This window comes from Thunnus maccoyii, chromosome 2 (assembly GCF_910596095.1).
Source record: "Thunnus maccoyii chromosome 2, fThuMac1.1, whole genome shotgun sequence".
Classification (NCBI taxonomy): domain Eukaryota; kingdom Metazoa; phylum Chordata; class Actinopteri; order Scombriformes; family Scombridae; genus Thunnus; species Thunnus maccoyii.
The window spans coordinates 15022197-15040122 of NC_056534.1; the positions used below are offsets into that span (position 1 = coordinate 15022197).

The 17926-nt window shown below is 38.1% G+C and overlaps 1 protein-coding gene across 4 annotated transcripts in view; it reads right to left on the reverse strand.

The window, feature by feature from the left end:
- herc3 (HECT and RLD domain containing E3 ubiquitin protein ligase 3) overlaps window positions 1-17926 on the reverse strand; it is a 32168-nt gene that overhangs the window by 11303 nt on the left and 2939 nt on the right. For 2 of the 4 annotated variants that reach the window (XM_042390407.1, XM_042390416.1), the window contains exons 3-19: window positions 17203-17362; window positions 16885-16961; window positions 16376-16597; window positions 15715-15806; window positions 15285-15415; window positions 14708-14859; window positions 13581-13654; window positions 12462-12586; window positions 12190-12249; window positions 8625-8736; window positions 6164-6353; window positions 4462-4625; window positions 4167-4280; window positions 3740-3763; window positions 3548-3646; window positions 2503-2673; window positions 2247-2390 (exon numbers count right to left, since the gene is read on the reverse strand). In XM_042390407.1, coding sequence (XP_042246341.1) covers window positions 2247-2390; window positions 2503-2673; window positions 3548-3646; window positions 3740-3763; window positions 4167-4280; window positions 4462-4625; window positions 6164-6353; window positions 8625-8736; window positions 12190-12249; window positions 12462-12586; window positions 13581-13654; window positions 14708-14859; window positions 15285-15415; window positions 15715-15806; window positions 16376-16597; window positions 16885-16961; window positions 17203-17362 — 2111 coding nt within the window. Of the gene's footprint in view, window positions 1-2246; window positions 2391-2502; window positions 2674-3547; window positions 3647-3739; window positions 3764-4166; window positions 4281-4461; window positions 4626-6163; window positions 6354-8624; window positions 8737-12189; window positions 12250-12461; window positions 12587-12834; window positions 12948-13580; window positions 13655-14707; window positions 14860-15284; window positions 15416-15714; window positions 15807-16375; window positions 16598-16884; window positions 16962-17202; window positions 17363-17926 lie in introns of those variants that run through there. The other 2 variants (XM_042390422.1, XR_006092066.1) reach the window with 2 other exon arrangements.

Genomic DNA, 17926 nt, shown 5'->3' on the forward strand with positions numbered 1-17926 from the left:
ATACTTTATTTATACTTTGGTGTTTTATTATTATTATTTGGTATTTTCCGTTATTTATTCCCATATTTTGAGTGATTTTAACGTGTGTTTTTTTATATCTTATTACACCAGGATCTGAGTAATGTGAATTTTGTTCCTTTACATCTACAATGTGTTGGAATGACAATAAAACCATGAAACCTTGAAACTGATGATCTCTCAAAACCCAGCATCTCAAAAACATTAGAGCTCTGATTAAACTAACCAGAAAAAAATCCCACATGTTTTAACATTTTTAGCCTACTAGATTAGACTCATGGTAAATATTCTACCATCTTTTAGCTGTGCTGCTATTTATACAAAGTAAAGCAGCTGGTTAACTGAAACATTTTAATAAAACATTTAATACAAAACAAGTCGGTGTGGTGAACAAGCCCCTTCCACTAATAAAGTTTCATTATTATTACACATAAATGCACTTTTTTTTTTATATGACCCTCATTTTGTCCTTGGCAAACTCTATTTTAAGAGGTGTAGGTATTTAAGATTCTCCTGCAATTTATTTTATTACAACTCGTGTTTATATGGGTTGAAAATAAATAGTGAGAAAAAAAAAGGAGTGATTCGATCTTGCTTTGACTGACAAAATGGTCATTGAAAAAGGAGCTGAAATTTTTTTCTGTTTCATTGTTGGATCTCTATCAAAGTTCAAAGACACGTCTCCTGATAGAGGGTGGTGTTTTGTAAACTTGAATGTTCCCAGTGACATATCACTATGTGTAACGCCAGAAACCGCAGCTGTTCTTGGAAAACACAGCAGCAGGTCAAATAAAAGCCAAAGCAACCAGTCTGCAGATCCATTATAGGCTTACTGCTATCAAGTATAAAAAACAAAGCATGTTAAATAACTTCCAAACAAAAGGTCATCTGAGTTACTGAAATAATGACGCCAAACTCTAAACTGCCTTCTAAGTAACAGATGGTAAATCCATTTTGAGCTTTAGAAAAACCTTCCAGGCACATTTTCTCTCATGTCAAAAACAGACTGATGTCTTGTCACTGCCGAGCTTTCACAGCGTAGGAGGAGTTCACCAGACAAACTTACCTTGGAATTTAAAAGAGTGTAACAAAGACAGTTTAGCAGAAAAATGTCTGCTTTTCTCAACAGGGAAATGCTCAGCATTTCATTTTATGCAGCTGTGAGAAGCTTTTCTCGTGACTGTTTGACTCTACTTTGTTTCAAGTTGACATTAAAATGCTTAAACTCTAATGTTATCATTTTAAAACTAACAAAAATGTGCTACAGTTGGTTTTAGATACCAAGACTCACTTAAAATACTTATTTTCACATTTTCTTATGAAATGGCAGTAATTACCTTTCTGTGGTGGCGCATTAAGGTTTAATACACTTTTGTACAATCGCTTAATCACATGACTGAACAACAACTGAGCAGACTTCATCTGATGGGACTGAAAGATCCGGAAAAGGTAGTAAAGGGACATTGAGTTGATATTTTATTTTGTCAAACTCCTGTTTCCATGGTCAAGAATTTGAAACAACTTATATGATTGCACTTCCTGTTATAAAAAGGTTTCAAAAAGCTCATCTGTTTCAAGTTTTCACTTTTTATTAAAATATTAATAAACAGCTGCAAAGCATTTTCATACCAAGCTTGACTACTGTGGAATAATTTACTACACTCAGACTACAGAGACCTTTAAATCAAGACTAAAAACCTGTTTATTTTCACTCACCTTCAGTTAAATACTTAAAGGGGCCATATTATACCCCTTTCCCACGCAAATTTTTCACCCTTAGCTTAGCCAACTTCACCCCATGTGACATAAGAAAGGGCATCGAATCTGATTGGCTTGTTGAATCACAAGAGTACAGAGCAAGCCAGCCCACACCAAACTGACTGGGTGACCCAAACACATACATTGAAAACACATAAGCACTGAAAAAGTGAGTTTTTCATAATATGGCCCACTTTAAACTGTTTGCAAAAGCTCTACTTTCCTTAGTACTAGTTTCTGTTCTGTCTTGAATTGTTATTTTTATTTTGTTTTATGTGTTTCAATGTGTTAGAATCTATTTATCTATAATGTGAACTACCTTCTTGTAACGTGTACTGAGACTTCTGAGATTTTACACTTTAAATAAACGTATCTACTGTTAAATTGTAGGTAAGTAGGTTTAATAAGTTTAGCAAATGGAAAAACTGTCTTCTGAATCTTTTTGCTTCATCTGTGTGTCTATATCTTACTTTGTCTGAGAACCACAGCAGGTTGGACTCTTTGTAATGAGTGAACATCCCATACACAGGATCCATCAGCTCCTTTAACAGCAGCAGGAAGAACTCTTTAGTTACTCCGCCTGCATCCACAGCCTCCTCTCCGTCAAATATCACCTGGAGGCAGGGAAGAGATAAAAGATAAGAGGAGAGATGACAAGAAAGTGCAGACGTTTGTGGAAAAAATGTTACTTCTCTGTGGGAGACAAAGCTTACGCCTGGTTCTCACCTTGAGCGGTTTCTTGAGGTCCACGTCAGAGTACATGGTGAGCTCTCGTAGCGTGTCACTTACTAAATGGTTCCTGCGCACATGGAGTACCAGGTAAGGATTCCTCGCAAGGTGGGGTTCCAGTGTGAGCAGCATGAAGACATTGTGTAGGTTTGCACCGCTTACTGCCATCTAGGTTACGGTCGCATGTAGAGAGGAGAGATGCTTTAGTCAAAGTCAAATAGAGAGTAAGATGTCATTCAATGAGAAGAATTACATAAAATTCTCTATTTTTAACAAATCACATTTTAACAAATCACATTATCAAAGATAATAATAATAATAATAAAAAAACATAAAATAAAAAAGAGAAAGAAATATCAAAGAAAAATATTTGAATTTCATAAAATTGACAGTAAATAAAATGACAATTAATACTGTAGGTGAGGATAAAATACAATCAAAGTTTCTAGGTACATACAAGTTTGAAAAATAGAGTTTTAAGTTTTGTTTTAAAAGTTGTACCTCTTAACATCCACCCTTTTTGTATCTATTTGGCATACCCAAATGAAAAAGCTTATAACAGAAGAACTGTAAGGCCAAAATGCATGTATTAGGCTTCATTTGAAAGGTGACACCTTCTAGTTTCTTGAGATGTGCTTGTTAGCACATTAGCATGTAGCTAAAACACAACCAAAACTACATCAGTTCAAATAAGGCTCAAAAAAGTGTTTTTGGTCCTTGTCTATAATGAGTCATATTTGAACAACAATAACTAGGAAATGCTTTATGTCAGAACTATGCAAACCACCACATACTTTCCACATCTTGTCAACCACACCTGTATATAATTCCAGACCTCTAGGCGTAACCTTACGGAAACTTTTTAGTTTGGTGGTGTCACTGGTGTCCCCAAACCTCTCCAAAATGTCTCCAAGTGGCCAAATTGTGCCAATTGCTTTTAGTCATTACTGCGTGATGCTAAACCGCTTACAACTGTCTAAAGCAGGTCGCCGGCGACCTGGTGGATGTTAAGAGGTTACGTCAAGTTAAACCCACATCGTACCTGCATTTGCAGTTCAGCATCAGTTTGCAGCATGGTTGTCTTGGCTTGAGCGTTCAGTATGAACGGATAGGCACATAGGTTCACTGGGGGGAAGTCACTCTGCAGGGAAAAAACAGAATAATGTTATAAAAGGGTGGAACAAATCAAATATCTAACTTTGACATGTTTGAGGTCAATTGTTAATTCAAGTACCTGTGAAGGGGATGATCCCATTTTCTAGAAAACAAAATGAGAGAGAAAGCAAAACAGGTTAACTTGTGTATTTGACATTATTCAAAGTGTACAATAGTTAAAATTGTTTAAAAATTCTCTTCCCCTCCATGTCCAGTGAGTCATAAAGGCATGTCTGTCAACTTAGACACTCATGGGAAAACCAAGGACTAACAAACAGCGACACACCCTCCTTACAGAAGCAGCCATGAATAAAATTCCTCACCATCTCTGCAGACACTGAGAATAACATGAGCTAAAAGCAGCACAGCTAAATCCTGAATATGCTGCTCTAAGCGCGCACGCACGTGTGTGTGTGTGTGTGTGTGTGTGTGGTCAGAATCAGCAGACGTCAAGTAACAAGGTAATGAAAGACTTCAAACTACAGTCAGAGAATTTCAGTACTCACAATTTCAGCTTTACTCAGAAACCACTTGAGGTAGTCTTCCTGGATGTCCACCAGGCTGGTGATGTCAGGGATATAAAAGCGGTTGTACTCCACATGTTGGGCCTTTAAGTTGACCTGGTAACATGGAACAAACACCTGACTCAACTCCAGGAACTGGCAAAGTACAGTTCATCTCAACAGCTACCAAGAACAATTTGACCAGGAACAACACAGCATTTCCTCCTCGTATTGTACTGAGGAACAATACAGAATTCATGGCTTGTTTACAGGAGCAGCAGGTGACCTTTGTAAATACCTTGTGGAGTTTCTCCAGCAGCCTTAGTGTGGCGAGAAAATAGTTCTCATAGAACACTGGTACGAGCAGGGTCTTGCCAGCCATTAGCATGAACACAACGATGCTCTTATACATGTCGACCATTCTGGTAAACACACTGCAATCCACTAAACTCCACCAGTTATCTGCAGGGACAAAGAATAAAGTAAAATTAAATGACTGGCAATATTGTAATAGAATTAGTTGTGTGAGAAGTTGTTCTACCTGCCTCCAGTTGTAAATATGTTTGTGTGCACAATAGCATCTACTTCTAGTATTCATTAGCAGGTGCTTCTACACATGGGCAATGAATGTGTAAAAGCACCGTCCATTGTGAGTGTGCAAATGTGTAAGTAACGAAGCGCTTGTTGGATTGGTGAACATCGTCGGAAACCCCTTCAGCCAAAACCTTTCTGACGTTGAAATTGGGGGGGGGGGTTGAGTATAACAATTTTTGCAATTTACCAAAACTAACAATTCACACCCACTTCACACACCAGCAGGTATGTTTCTCATTTTTTGTATGTACAGTACAAATTACCCTGCTGGTTAATGTGGACAACACAAGGACAAACTACTTAGCTTCAAGCACACCACTGGCCTTATAGGTACCCTGTGGAGTTTCTGACCTCCAGTAGCGATATGAGGCAGTTTTTTTATGAATGGGTTCCCATTTTGTTTGCATTGTGCATGCACACAAGGATGCACATGCCTGCATGAAAGCATGCGGTTGACACATACATTTTCCTGCCCATGGCGTCAGACTGTAAGATAGTAAACATGGACACTAACTTTGCAGGGTTTAAAGTACTTTTTAAAAAAAATCAGATTTGCAAATGTTTTATAACGAAGAAAATGCATTTAACACTTTAGTTAGACCTCGAGAATACATACAATGTGTTTTGGTGATTAACACTCATTGTAAATGTAACTTTGTTTCCAAGAAAACGCCACAGGGACCCTGTTAGTCTATAAACCAGAGTTTTATTCTGTCATATCTCATGTACATATGTGACAGAGTCTGGTGAAAGAATAAGATATGTAGCCAGGCTAAATGCCGGCAGGTGTTTGGAAAAGTCATTTACAACAACTTGCAAAATACTTAAGGAAAATTTTACATTAGATCAGTCAAAGTAGAGCCCAACCGATTAATCACCTGTCCGATATTATCAATCAATATTAGCTTATCAAAGATATGAAGGAATCAGCGTATATGTTGACCTATAAGTAACAAGAAACTGCAGTACAGATGTGCCAAAGATACGTTTGAGGGCATTTAGAAACAATGTTGTCATTATGTAGTTTTTCACCAGAGACCAGTGAAAAGTTTATTTCTTAACAGTAATGTGTCGTTTTTTTAAACTCTCTAATAACCAAATTTGACAGATATTTGTTTAAAATGTAAATTTAATTACCAATAAGCTTACAGTTTCTAGAACCATTTTCTTGTCTGGTGGTGTGTTTTTATCTGGGGATAGTTGACATGGATGTGGACGAGGACACTGACAATCTGTAGATGTCGTCATTAAGACTGATGTGGTCTGTCATGGTGTCATGGTGTGTGTCATGGCGTCACCACATGGTGTGGTGTGACATGTCGTGATATGCTCCGTTATTAGCTACCAATTGTAATTTGAAAAAGAAAAAAAAAAAAAAAAGAAGTGTGTGCATGCATATATGATACCCAATACTTTGCTGGGGTTGGCGTCTAGCCGAAGGATGGCCATTGCCAGGGGGATGGTGAGGCGGATGTAGTTCTTGGAGTCCTGCAGGGCCGGGTACTCAGACAAGATGAGGTAGATCCTCATGGCCTCGACATCAGGAGGAGAGCGCGGCAGCTGGGGGATCAACAGACTCTCGAAACTCTTGGTGGCCTAAATAGACGGTTGGACATAGAAAGAGCGAAGAGACGTAGGACTGAATAACAGAACAGCTCAATGAAACAATATCAGAATCAGAATCAATATACATTTTGTCATTATTGATTAACTTAATTGAAATTTACTGCACTATGATGTGTAATGGTGCAGACACACTGGATCCGTTGACTGATATCAAGTCGACGGATCTCAGAGAGCAGGAAACCCGGCCGCACAGTGCATCATGGATACGGCACGGCGCGTATCTGAATTTGCATAATCACCACTCGACCTCAACTTTGTGCAATTGAGGTCCATCCAGCGCAACACGGTCGGCTCACGAAACTCAGATCAAACTATCAAACTTTGCAGTGCTGATCAAATATGAATCCAGATTCTGTTACTACATTGCCTATTTTAATTTAGTGTACGGCAGAGCACCGCCCAACTCGCAGCATGTTGCCCGCCGGTTGGAGCGTTCAGTGGTCCGGTGCGTCCTCGTCGGAGTCTGTGTGTCTGCACCATAAGTATACATTTATGAGATATTTTCCAATTCCAAAACAACTTAGCTCAAGTAGACAGCTGTAGAAAAATATCAGTCAAAAATATCAGGTCACTAAAATTTGGGAGAAGCTTTTAGTGGTTTGGAACGCGGCCTCAGTCAACACACAGATTATAAATCATGTTGGATTGAGCACATGAATCCTAAACCTAACATTACTGAGCTAATGTTAGAGATTATGACTCAGTCCTGCAGTTTGTGCCATGTAGCTGTGGCAGAACTTGATGTGCTTTCAAAACAAGCTGAATATTCACTTATGACATGGATGTTTTTAACCACAAGCTAGATATGTATAAAAGCCCAGATGCTTCTCCTTTAACTGCTTCATTAAGATGACAAAAACACAAACTGGGAGATGATTTGAATCTTCACTCAGTATTAAATCTGATTCATAAGTTTAGGTATTTGGAAATGTTGTCTCCTAAAATCAAATTCTATGGTTTTGATTGATACAAATGGCTCTCAAAATAACTTTGTGTTTGGAGATTTGTGATTTAGATTTGATATTAAATGTTTTCTCCATAGCAACTTGTAATACACACCTCCTTAAAGCGAGACCAAGACATTTTTGTCTCGATTTCTGAGACTATCATAAATCGGTTGCTTTAAATCTGCATTCATTGGAAAGTTGTTCACACAACGTAACTGACACACACTCATCGAGCACTTTATTAGGAACACCTGTGCAATCTAATGTAATCCAATACAACAGCTCTGCCATAAATTCTACATTTACGAAGCTTATGCATTTTCAGTTTTTGTTGACATCATGAGAAAGGTGTTAATTCTACTTTATGTTCATTATATTTTGTCCATCCACTAACATACATGAGGACTCCAGTACACCACCACCACCCACTATGACCTACATAATAAACATAAAGTAGAATTATCATCTTACTGACGATGTCAACAAAAACTGAAAATGTATAAGCTTCATAAAAGTAGAATTGATGGCAGAGTTGTTGCATTGGATTTCATCAGATTGCACAGGTGTTCATAATAAAGTGCTTGGTGAGAGTGTTTTCACCTTATGAAGTTGTTATGGGGAACGTGTTGGCAAAAGTTACTTATTTACACATCCAGCAAACAGAGCAAGAAGAGGAGTTTTGTTTCTACCCATCTGGCAAATGTAAACCAAATAGTCGCTCTCGTTTTAAAAATATCTGCCTCTTCAGCAACCAAATGCTCAAATATGTTCACCAGCTAGTCGCTAACTTTGTCTGTCTGCCATTTGGTGTCGGGTAGGTAGAGTACTGGGAATTCATCAGAGCTTTTTTTTTTGCTGAAAACAGCTGTCTGGTACGGGAGGAAAAGAACTCTGCTGAGAGCAGTGAACGTGAACCAAAACAGTAAAGCTGCAGGCTGAGAGCTGCTAAAACGCTTCGTAGAACTGCGGAGTCAGGGGATCATTTTCCATAGGATTGTCACCACAGGCGACCAGCTTTAAAGATATTATCATTAAGTTTCCTGACGGAGAGTGAGTGGAAGAGTACGTGTAGGGGACACTGAGACTACATAAGGATTCACAAATGTTATCTTTCTCTATTATCACTTGAGATCAGATTTAAAAAAAGTGAGACAACAGAGGGGAAAACACTGTTAACATCCAAAACGTACTGCATGTCCGTGTCCTTGGAATGCAGGAAGTTGAGTTTGGATGTTAACAGAGACGTTTCACTTCCTTGTACACATTAATTTATGAATACACTATTGGCCAATACCTGCTCCAGAAGTCCAGAGAAGGCTGGTTTGCTGAGCGTCTCAAATAGCATTCTGACAGAGTTGAGATCAATTCCTGGGATCTTTGGATTGGTTTTGAAGTGGGCGTCATCACTGAGAAAGCAAACAAACATATGATTGTCTAGACTACCTATAATGTTCCAGTGATCACTAACAGGATAAAAATAGACCAGAGCTCAGATTCAGGGACTTTTGTTGTGAAGCCTCGGTATAAAAGGCAGACGTTGCTTTGGATTAAACACAAATCTATTCCAACCTGTCATTTGGCACGTCAGCTGTGAGCCAGGGTGGGTGTGCTAATTCTCAACACTCCCAGCATCAACACACACCGATATGAGCAATGCTTGTTAGGTGAACACACAGGCTAAAGGTATTTAAGCCAATCCCTAAGCAGATCTCCTCTTCAGCCTCAGAGCCGGGGACAGAGAGTACTAACTGATGGACGCGCCCACGGCATCACCTCCAAAAAAGCCGACAAGAATCCTCAACGTGACTGGCGGCAACTATTTACAGTGTAAGCCTTCACAGTCTCGTAGCACAGCTTTTATTTAGTCATAAAACAAACACATCAGATCTGATCTTGCGGAGACTGTTTGCCAAACAAATAACACTGATGTCAATAGCACAGCGGTTGTGCTACATTCCAGTGAACAGTGAATATGAGCCATGAGCACTCACTGAACTCTGTCAGCTTTACTTTAAATTAAGAACGATATGAGCTGTTCTGGATCCCAAATGTAACACCGGAGAGGACGACACTTGCTGTGTGTGGTGTAGCCAAGCAACTACATCACACCCCAAAGCTCATGGGCAGATACAAATACAGTGTACATTAAATTTTAAGTTTATCTTACAGTAAAAAGGAAATGCATCTACAGGATTGGCATGATGAGGAGCACAGTGATCCTACAGGCTGTTCAATAGTGATAGTGAAGACAAGGAAAAGAGTATCACACCAGTTCTAGCATCATTACACCGGCTACCTGTAATGTTGAGGATGATTTTAAAATTCTTTTACTTTACTGATTGTTTATCTGAGTACGTTCCAAACTGTTCCCTTAAGTCGTTTAGTGTCCGCTTGCTCAATATACCAAAAATGAATTACAAACAGTATGGTGAAGCAGTTTTCTGTTATTATGCACCAAAGGTTTGGAACAAAGTCCCATCATAAATAAGACAAGCAACCTCTGTTGATGGTTGTAAGAAACAGCTCAAAACATATTTTTATGATCTTGCTTTTAATGAATTCCACCTTTTTTAACACCATTGTTATTATTTGATATTTATTTTATATTTCTCATACTTGTTTTCTGCTTTTTATATCTTAAGATTGTCTCTACCATTATCAACTTGTTTTTATTACTAGTATTATCCTATTTTTTTCTGTATCTTTAGGATTTTTATTTGTACATTTTGCTCCTTGTGTCTCCTGTTTTTAATACCTGTGTTACTGATTTCTATTGTATCTCTCTATCTCTAAGCAGTTTGAGCTGCATTTTATGATATGAAAGGTGCTATATAAATAAAGTTTATTATTATCATTATTTTGTTTTTGAAAAGTTACTTTTTTAGCCCTGTGGACAGAGGAAACCAGTTTAAAGGTAAGTGTGGTACTCATAATTTGACCATTATACACTGGTTTGTCATAAGTTTTAGGAAGACAGAAGCAAGCTATTAAAGGAGGTTAAGATACTACGTGATTAGACAAAGCACTGTCAAAACAGAGAAACTTTTCAAAGCCAAAAATGCATTAAAATAAAGAACTAATCTTGATTTATTAAGATAATAATGGCTAGATTCAAGATTCCAATTTCTATTGTATTGTGTTCGTCCAGTGTTTAACTTCAGCTGCTGTTTCTGTTCTTCAGCCTTTCCTCACAGCAGACGTTTTAACTTGTCATAGTAGAAACGCACAAATATTACTGATTATTAATTATTATTGACACCTGTGCTTTTCTTACTGTGACATGCCCAGATGTCTTCTGCAAAAAAAAAAAAAGTTAATTTTTCTGTTTCTTTTTCCCGTATGCGCAGTTGTACACATGTAACTCCTTAAAGTTGTGGAATAAAGTCATCTGTCATCTCTGTCACATGTAACAGTGGCTTTAGAAGCTTTGCCGACAGTCTCGATAAGTCCTTCTGAGTTTCAAGGGAGGGAGTAGAATAAAACGGTCCTTCATGGTCTCCAAAGCTCATTCCCCGAACACGATAACTATCTGCTGATGAGTCTGTCCTCAAAAACCACCCGCACAGGCTGACTGTCAAAGAAATCTGGAGTCTCACAGGTCTCAGTGACCAAAAAGATAGCATCTTTCTCAGCCCTGATGATCAGCATGTTTGATGGATAAGATGACATAACACGAGTGAGAGCATGTGACAAGTAAACCAAGTAGATCCTGTGAGGTTGCTGGTGAATCGGTTCTCAAGAATTTTGCTGACATACGAGTCTGTGCATTCAGCTACATGGTTTTTAGTATCATAGTACTGTACACTTCCTCTTCATTTTTATTTAGGTGAACATGTCTGGATAGCATGCCAGTATCTATATGATGAAAAACGAATGTAAATGACACTAGAGCTGCAACGATTAGATGGTTAACCAATTAGTCAATATACAGAAAATCGAATAATCGTTTTAGTCATTTTTAAAGCAAAAATGCTAAAAATTTGCTGATTGTAGCTTCTTGAATGTGAAGATTTGAAGCTTTTCTGTGTCATAAAAGATTATAAACTGAATATCTTTGGATTTTAGACTGTAGGTCAAATAAAACACAACATTTGAAGATGTCACCTTGAACTCTAAGAAATGACATTTTTTTTGACAAAACGATTAATCAATAATGAAAATAATCGTTACTTGCAGCTAGCTTTAATAAAGACACTAATAAAATACTTACTGATCTTCACCACGGTCAGATGTATTGTGTGAAATGCAAAGCGAGGAGGACAAACACTGGAAATCCAGCAGCACAGTGCAATTTGCACTTGCTGCAACCATATTCAGTGCTTTTTTTTTTGGTACTTTAATTGGTGGAGGCTCACCAACATAGACCACCTCCGAAAAGAGACTAACCTTTTTATGTATGCTACGGTTGCTGTTGTTAATTTTGATAACAGCCTTCAACCAGTCTACACAGAAAGGCAGTTTTATTCTGGCAATGGAATTTGTCATCCACATCATTTGTCATCAACACAGCAGGTGTATGTGTAACATCTGCAGTCCTGAACTTAAGTGCCGTGCATTGTGAGAGCACAGTTATGCACACAAGATCAAGGTTACCCTGATTAAATCTTGCATGGGTGGTTAAGCATGATATCACCCTGTCTTTCGTTTGTCCATTACAGTGCTATATTCTACGACCATTTGATGCTGTAAAGACCAGTTTCCTCACAGTCATCACTGGGTTTTCTTATCTTATTCTTACGGTAGCCCTTCTCATTAAAACACGTAAACCTGCTGTGATGTGAGAAAAGGCCAAGACATCACTTCCTGTGCCATTTACAATAAGTGTTCGGATACAGAAAAAACATGAAGGGGTCGAGTACCTTTGGTCCAAGAAGCTGGCGTTCCAGCAAGCCGTAGAGGAGAGTTGTATTATGATATCACTGTGCACAAAAACAGAAAACAGAGCATTACAATGAAAAGTTTAAACTGAACGACAAGTACAGAGACCATTAAAATACAAATTGAGTTAAATATCTATACATATCAAAGCAAGCAAATCCAATATCACCATTAAAACTGATGGTGTACAACAAGTTAATACTTTGAAATATACAATCAAATCCGTTTCAAACAATTATTGTTTATTACTTACTTTTTGACACTAGAATCTGTGGTGTACATCAGTTTTAACCTCCACGAATTTAATCTTTCATAATTGATTGGGGAGAGAGTTTTACTGATATTAATCACTCTGAAGTCTTCTGGGGGGGCTGAACTCTGCAGAGAGGAAGACAAGCAGAAACAGAACAGCAATGTTACAAACATTTGGAAGATTGTTTGTGCTGGCACTTCCACTGCGTTTGGCACAGTAAAGCACAGAGCTGGCTTGGCTTGTGCGTCTCTTTCCTCCATGAAGATAAAATAAATAGGCCACGCCTGAGGTCTAAATATTTTTGTTGTAGAGATTGAATGTGTGTTATGTCTTTATCAGTGGACATTCCTGGCAATTTGTTGCATATTTGTACCAGACAATTGCTCCATAGATCCTTCAGGGCCAATATATGAACCGGTCAAAGTTTAGGCGTTAATGCCACCCTGTGGTGAAACGCTGACAGTGATGAACCGGAGTGCAGCAACACTGGCAAAAAGAAAATACATACCACATTAGCTGCAACTTAAATTGACCGATTTATTTAGGTGTAGTTTTTAAAGTATGCATCTTATTTTGCTTTAAAAAGGATTTTTGTGTTGAAACTATTATATTACAGTCAACGTTGAGGGTTTACAGTAGGCAGCTAGTGTTGATGGTAAGGTTAGAGGATAAGGAATTAGTAGATTAAATAGAGGATCCTGATAATCCCCAGAAGATCAGCAGCTCAAGGATGTGTGTGTGGAGTAGATTTGTATAACCTTTTTCAGTCATGGTATATGTAACATTGTTGGCTTCGTCTATCTTATAATACATCTCATCTTCTTAAGACACCTGATTTTCTGTCTGCATCACACATTTATCCATGTTTTCTAACTTTAGGTGATACAGTATGCATGTGGTAAAATTAAAAATTACAGTAAAATTGCCATTAAAAAAAAATCAATTCTGTGACTGAAGAACTGCAAAAACTGAAGAGAGTGATATGAATCAATGGGACTATTGTCAGAAGATGTACAAACTACACAAATAGTGGGGACCAACTGATGAAAAATTCATAAATAAGGCAACAAGCTTAAAAATAGGGGGATTACTCAACACTTTATCAAGTCACATACATACCTGTTCATTAGAGTAGAATAAGAAACTATGGTCTCCTCCACAGATGATTTTGGTCACTGTATATTGTTTTGAATCTGATAAAGAAAGACAAATACAACACGTTAGCTAGCTGACATTTTATAACAGTGAATCAAATACTCACTTTGATGCCTTAATGTATCTGCTTTTCACCTGCATTTGTATGACATGGTGCTTCACAAATAAACTTGAACCTGAGTATGTGGTGTTAAAGGCTGTTCAATTATAGATCAATTGTAGATGCAATCTTAAAATATTCACATGATAGTCGTCATACTTGTACTTTGCTTATTTTCCATGTCGTAAATAATAAATATTTTAAATAATACATTTCCAAAAAATGTCACTTTTACTTGCTAGAAAATAAAGAGCGCACATCTAAATACATAAGTATTAATAAATGGAAAATGTTTTAAATAGTAGCCAGAGATTTCAAAAAAGTAATTCAAGCCACACATATCTGGTAAATACAGTATAAGTTTATACCACAGACCCTGTTTACACTTGGTTTTAAAATGCATCTTGGCTGATCGGATCACAAGTGGACAGTGTTAAATACAAGTGTAAATGACCACGAAGACGCATTGTGATCCGAGCATTCAAACCACTTGTCGAGGTGGTCTGGGATGCATTTGACCACATATCTTTTGTAATATAAACGCTGATGTATCCTGATGGATCCCTGACAAGGACTTAACAGGAAAATACATCATCAATGCAGGACGTGGTGGTTGTTTTGATGACAGTACGCTAACGCCAAATAACTTTGTCCCGCCAATCTCAACAGTTGGAATAGTTTGTACATGTATATTAGATATTGAAACATTTCTGTTTTCTTAGCTAGAATATATGAAACAACTCTGACGCTTGTCTGGTGACAGATTGACATAATAACTCTGCGCAGGGCCCTTCGACATTGTGGCGGAAGTGACGTAGGCAGTAACGAAATCTGAACACAAGTGGTCAGCTCTCACCCTGGAGACACAGGATAGACACGGGTGTGAACGGCAATGTGTCTCCACTGTCCACTTCTGTTCGGATCACCGAAACGCATTTTAAAACCAAGTGTAAACAGCCTCATAGAGTGAGCAAACAGTCTTCTGCCTTACCTGTTCTATTGGAATGTCCATGCAGGAAACTGGTCTTGACAGGAGATGGGCCTCTGGCATCTCCCAGTACTCCTATACCCAGCTGGCCATGGCTGTTACAACCAAATGCATAAACCATACCAGAGGAAGGAACGAACGCCAACGTGTGGTGCCTGACAAAAAGAAAAAGAAAGATTTAAGATGCAGAAGGACACAATTTATACAATGAATTCATTAGTTATGCCTGTATAGTCTTAATTTAAGCCAATTAAATTACCCTGCAATTCATTTGTGACCTTTTTATACTCAGTTTTTGTTGACACTGTTTCAGAAATGTGTTCTCTACAGTAACTCTACTGCTAAGGCTGTGGTGTTTCTTATATTCTCTCCGTCTTATGTATATAAATGGAAGTGAATAAAACACTGAAAATACTATCTAAGTTAAACATCACCACTAACCTACTATTGAACTTAATCAACACCTTTCTGACACTCTAAACAAAGTTTAAACTTCACAAACATATAATTTACTGCAGGATTATTGTATTCAGCTGCATCAGATTGTACAGGTGTTACCTAATACTCTGTGTAGCTTTACCTGCCACAGGCGATCTGGGACACCTCTGTGCCCATGAGCTCCAGCACTCGTCTGGGTAAAAGTTCATTATTGGTGGAGGCGTGCCCCAGCTGACCCCATGAGCCATCACCGAACGTAAACAAGCCACCATCCTGCCAGAGAGAAAATACAATGTAATTTTGCTTATTAAAGCACATGTATCAGGTATTGGGTCGGGGTTATTTAGGCAGATTTAAACAGACTGGTTGGAATATGTTTTAGATTTTTCAAGGTCCTCTTGAAACAAATGCTCAGTATAACAAGAAGCAGGTCACTACAGTATAAAAAGAAAATACTCTAATTATCCAACAACTGACCAAACTGAATTATTTTAGATTTGGTGGCATGCCATCAGAGGCAGCAAAATATGTTATATATGTAAGCACAGGTGAGGGTTCAGCTATATTGATACCTTTGTGAGGGCTGCTGTATGTTCATCTCCACAACTGATGTAAACAACTTTTTGAGATCTCAAAAATTTGATGTGGCAAGGGACAGCACGATCTGTGGAAGGGAAACATAAACAAGGTCAACCTGTTCTGCAAGTCTGATGTATCCACAAATGTAAAGGTGAGACTTATGGGAACACTGGACTACACAGCTAACAGTAGTCCAGTAGCATTGATGTGGTAATAAATCATGACTTCACTGTCCAATAGATCATTTCTTTATCATGCCAAGTAAAAAAAAATAGAAAAAGAGGTTTTCAATTAAACATTTTATACTATTCTCTGTTTCAACATGGCCACCTATAACCATTTTATAAACCATTTTCAAAGGAATAACCCACTTCCTGTACTGCTGGTAAAACATTGCCAAACACCAATGTATTACTTCAGTTCAGTGTGTATATTTCCTCTATATAGACACACAGTACTTGGTGAAATATACACACTTCTCTATTGCCCAAACAATACTGTAAGTGCTATGTGCAACGTTAATTCTACATTATAATTAGCAACAAACACTATGCTACACTGGAATAAATAATAATACATCTTATGTCTTAGAAACACAATGCACTTTAAAAATGTAAAGAGTCCAGCATCTTTCTATCCAGCTGATTTTTTTACCTTGTTTATCATTGAGACCCAGCTGTCCAGCTCTGTTCTTTCCCCAACCAAACACAGCTCCGGACAAGGAGAGTGCAAAGCTGTGATCTCCACCAGCGGTTATCTGTGCCAAAGGAATTCCCGCCAGAGACTTCAGAGGATGAGGGAACAGCTTACTGGGCTCTCCTTTACCCAGTCCAAGCTGGCCACTGGTGTTCTGGCCCCACGTGAACAGCTGGCCATCTAAGAGTTTGGAAAGCACATAGGACACTGTTAACTGTAAGTCCTAAAAATAACCTCTAAAACCTACAGCCAACCATCACCAAACCCCGAACCATCTCCAATCTCAACATAAACATAAACAAAATAAAGAAAATAAACACAATTTGTCTCTCAAGAAGAATTTGAGATGTGTATTCTGACACCAGATGTGAACTGCAATCAGTTTGAATGTACAGTGTGTGGATATGAGATTCCAGATCTAAAGAGTGATATAATCGTGTATTATGAAGAGATTGTGCCTTTCACACCTCTAGAAAGTGCGATGCAGTGTTGATTCCCACACATTACTTGAGAGATGCGGTGGTCACACAGCCTTTTCACCAACCTGAGGAAAACACAAAAAACATTTGTTCATCAGGTCCAAAATCCTGTAAAACTAACTTGGTTTCAGGCTACTGAATGCATCTGAAAAGTCATTATAATAGTTCATTACACTTTAAAATCAATTATATTTTAATGGAAACATAAGCAGTCAAAACATTGTTACTATGGATCCCTAGTCTATGTGTTTGTTTCTCTTTTCAGACTCAAAGCATCAGTTCCTCTATAGTGCACTACACAGTCACCTTGGAATTCGAACAGTCGCCTCTGCAGTCCCCAGACCGAGCTGGCCCCCTTCACCAGCTCCCCAGGCAAACACCTGGCCCTGCTCATTCACCGCCATAGAGTGGGCCCGACCACATGACACCATTGTTATCTTCTGAGTGTCCAGAGCTCCTACTAGCTCTGCGGAGAGGAGGAAGAGCTTGTAAGACTATCACAGAAACAGCTGCATGAAAAATAAGAGATCAAGGTATGTAATGTTTTGATTCTGGTGCTGTAAATGTTCATTTTACAAATAGCTAGATATCCATTTTAATTGACAACTGGTACTTAATCTTATTTTAGGATCTTATGACACAGAGGGCATTTATGATGTCCTCATGAACCCAACCCATGTAAGGCATTTAACATGTGCAGTCTATCTCATCAACAATCTTTCCTACAGCACCAACTTAGATATGTGTTCTTCAAATTACCTAAGCAAGAAAACATTAATGTACTGTATGTGATAACATAGTAACGCCCGAGATTCAAGATGCTAAGAACAAATAAAACCATTAATACACAGAAAAAAATCCGAGTCATCTTTGTTTTCAACTACGCTGTAAAAATGGGCTTGTCTCGAGACAATACTTGATGTCACATAATAGAAAATGGAGAAATGCAGTAGGAAGCATGTGTGAAGGGAACATGTGCAGTAAACAATTAGAAACTTTGCAGTCGGTGTGCTCATTTCCTGAGTGGTTT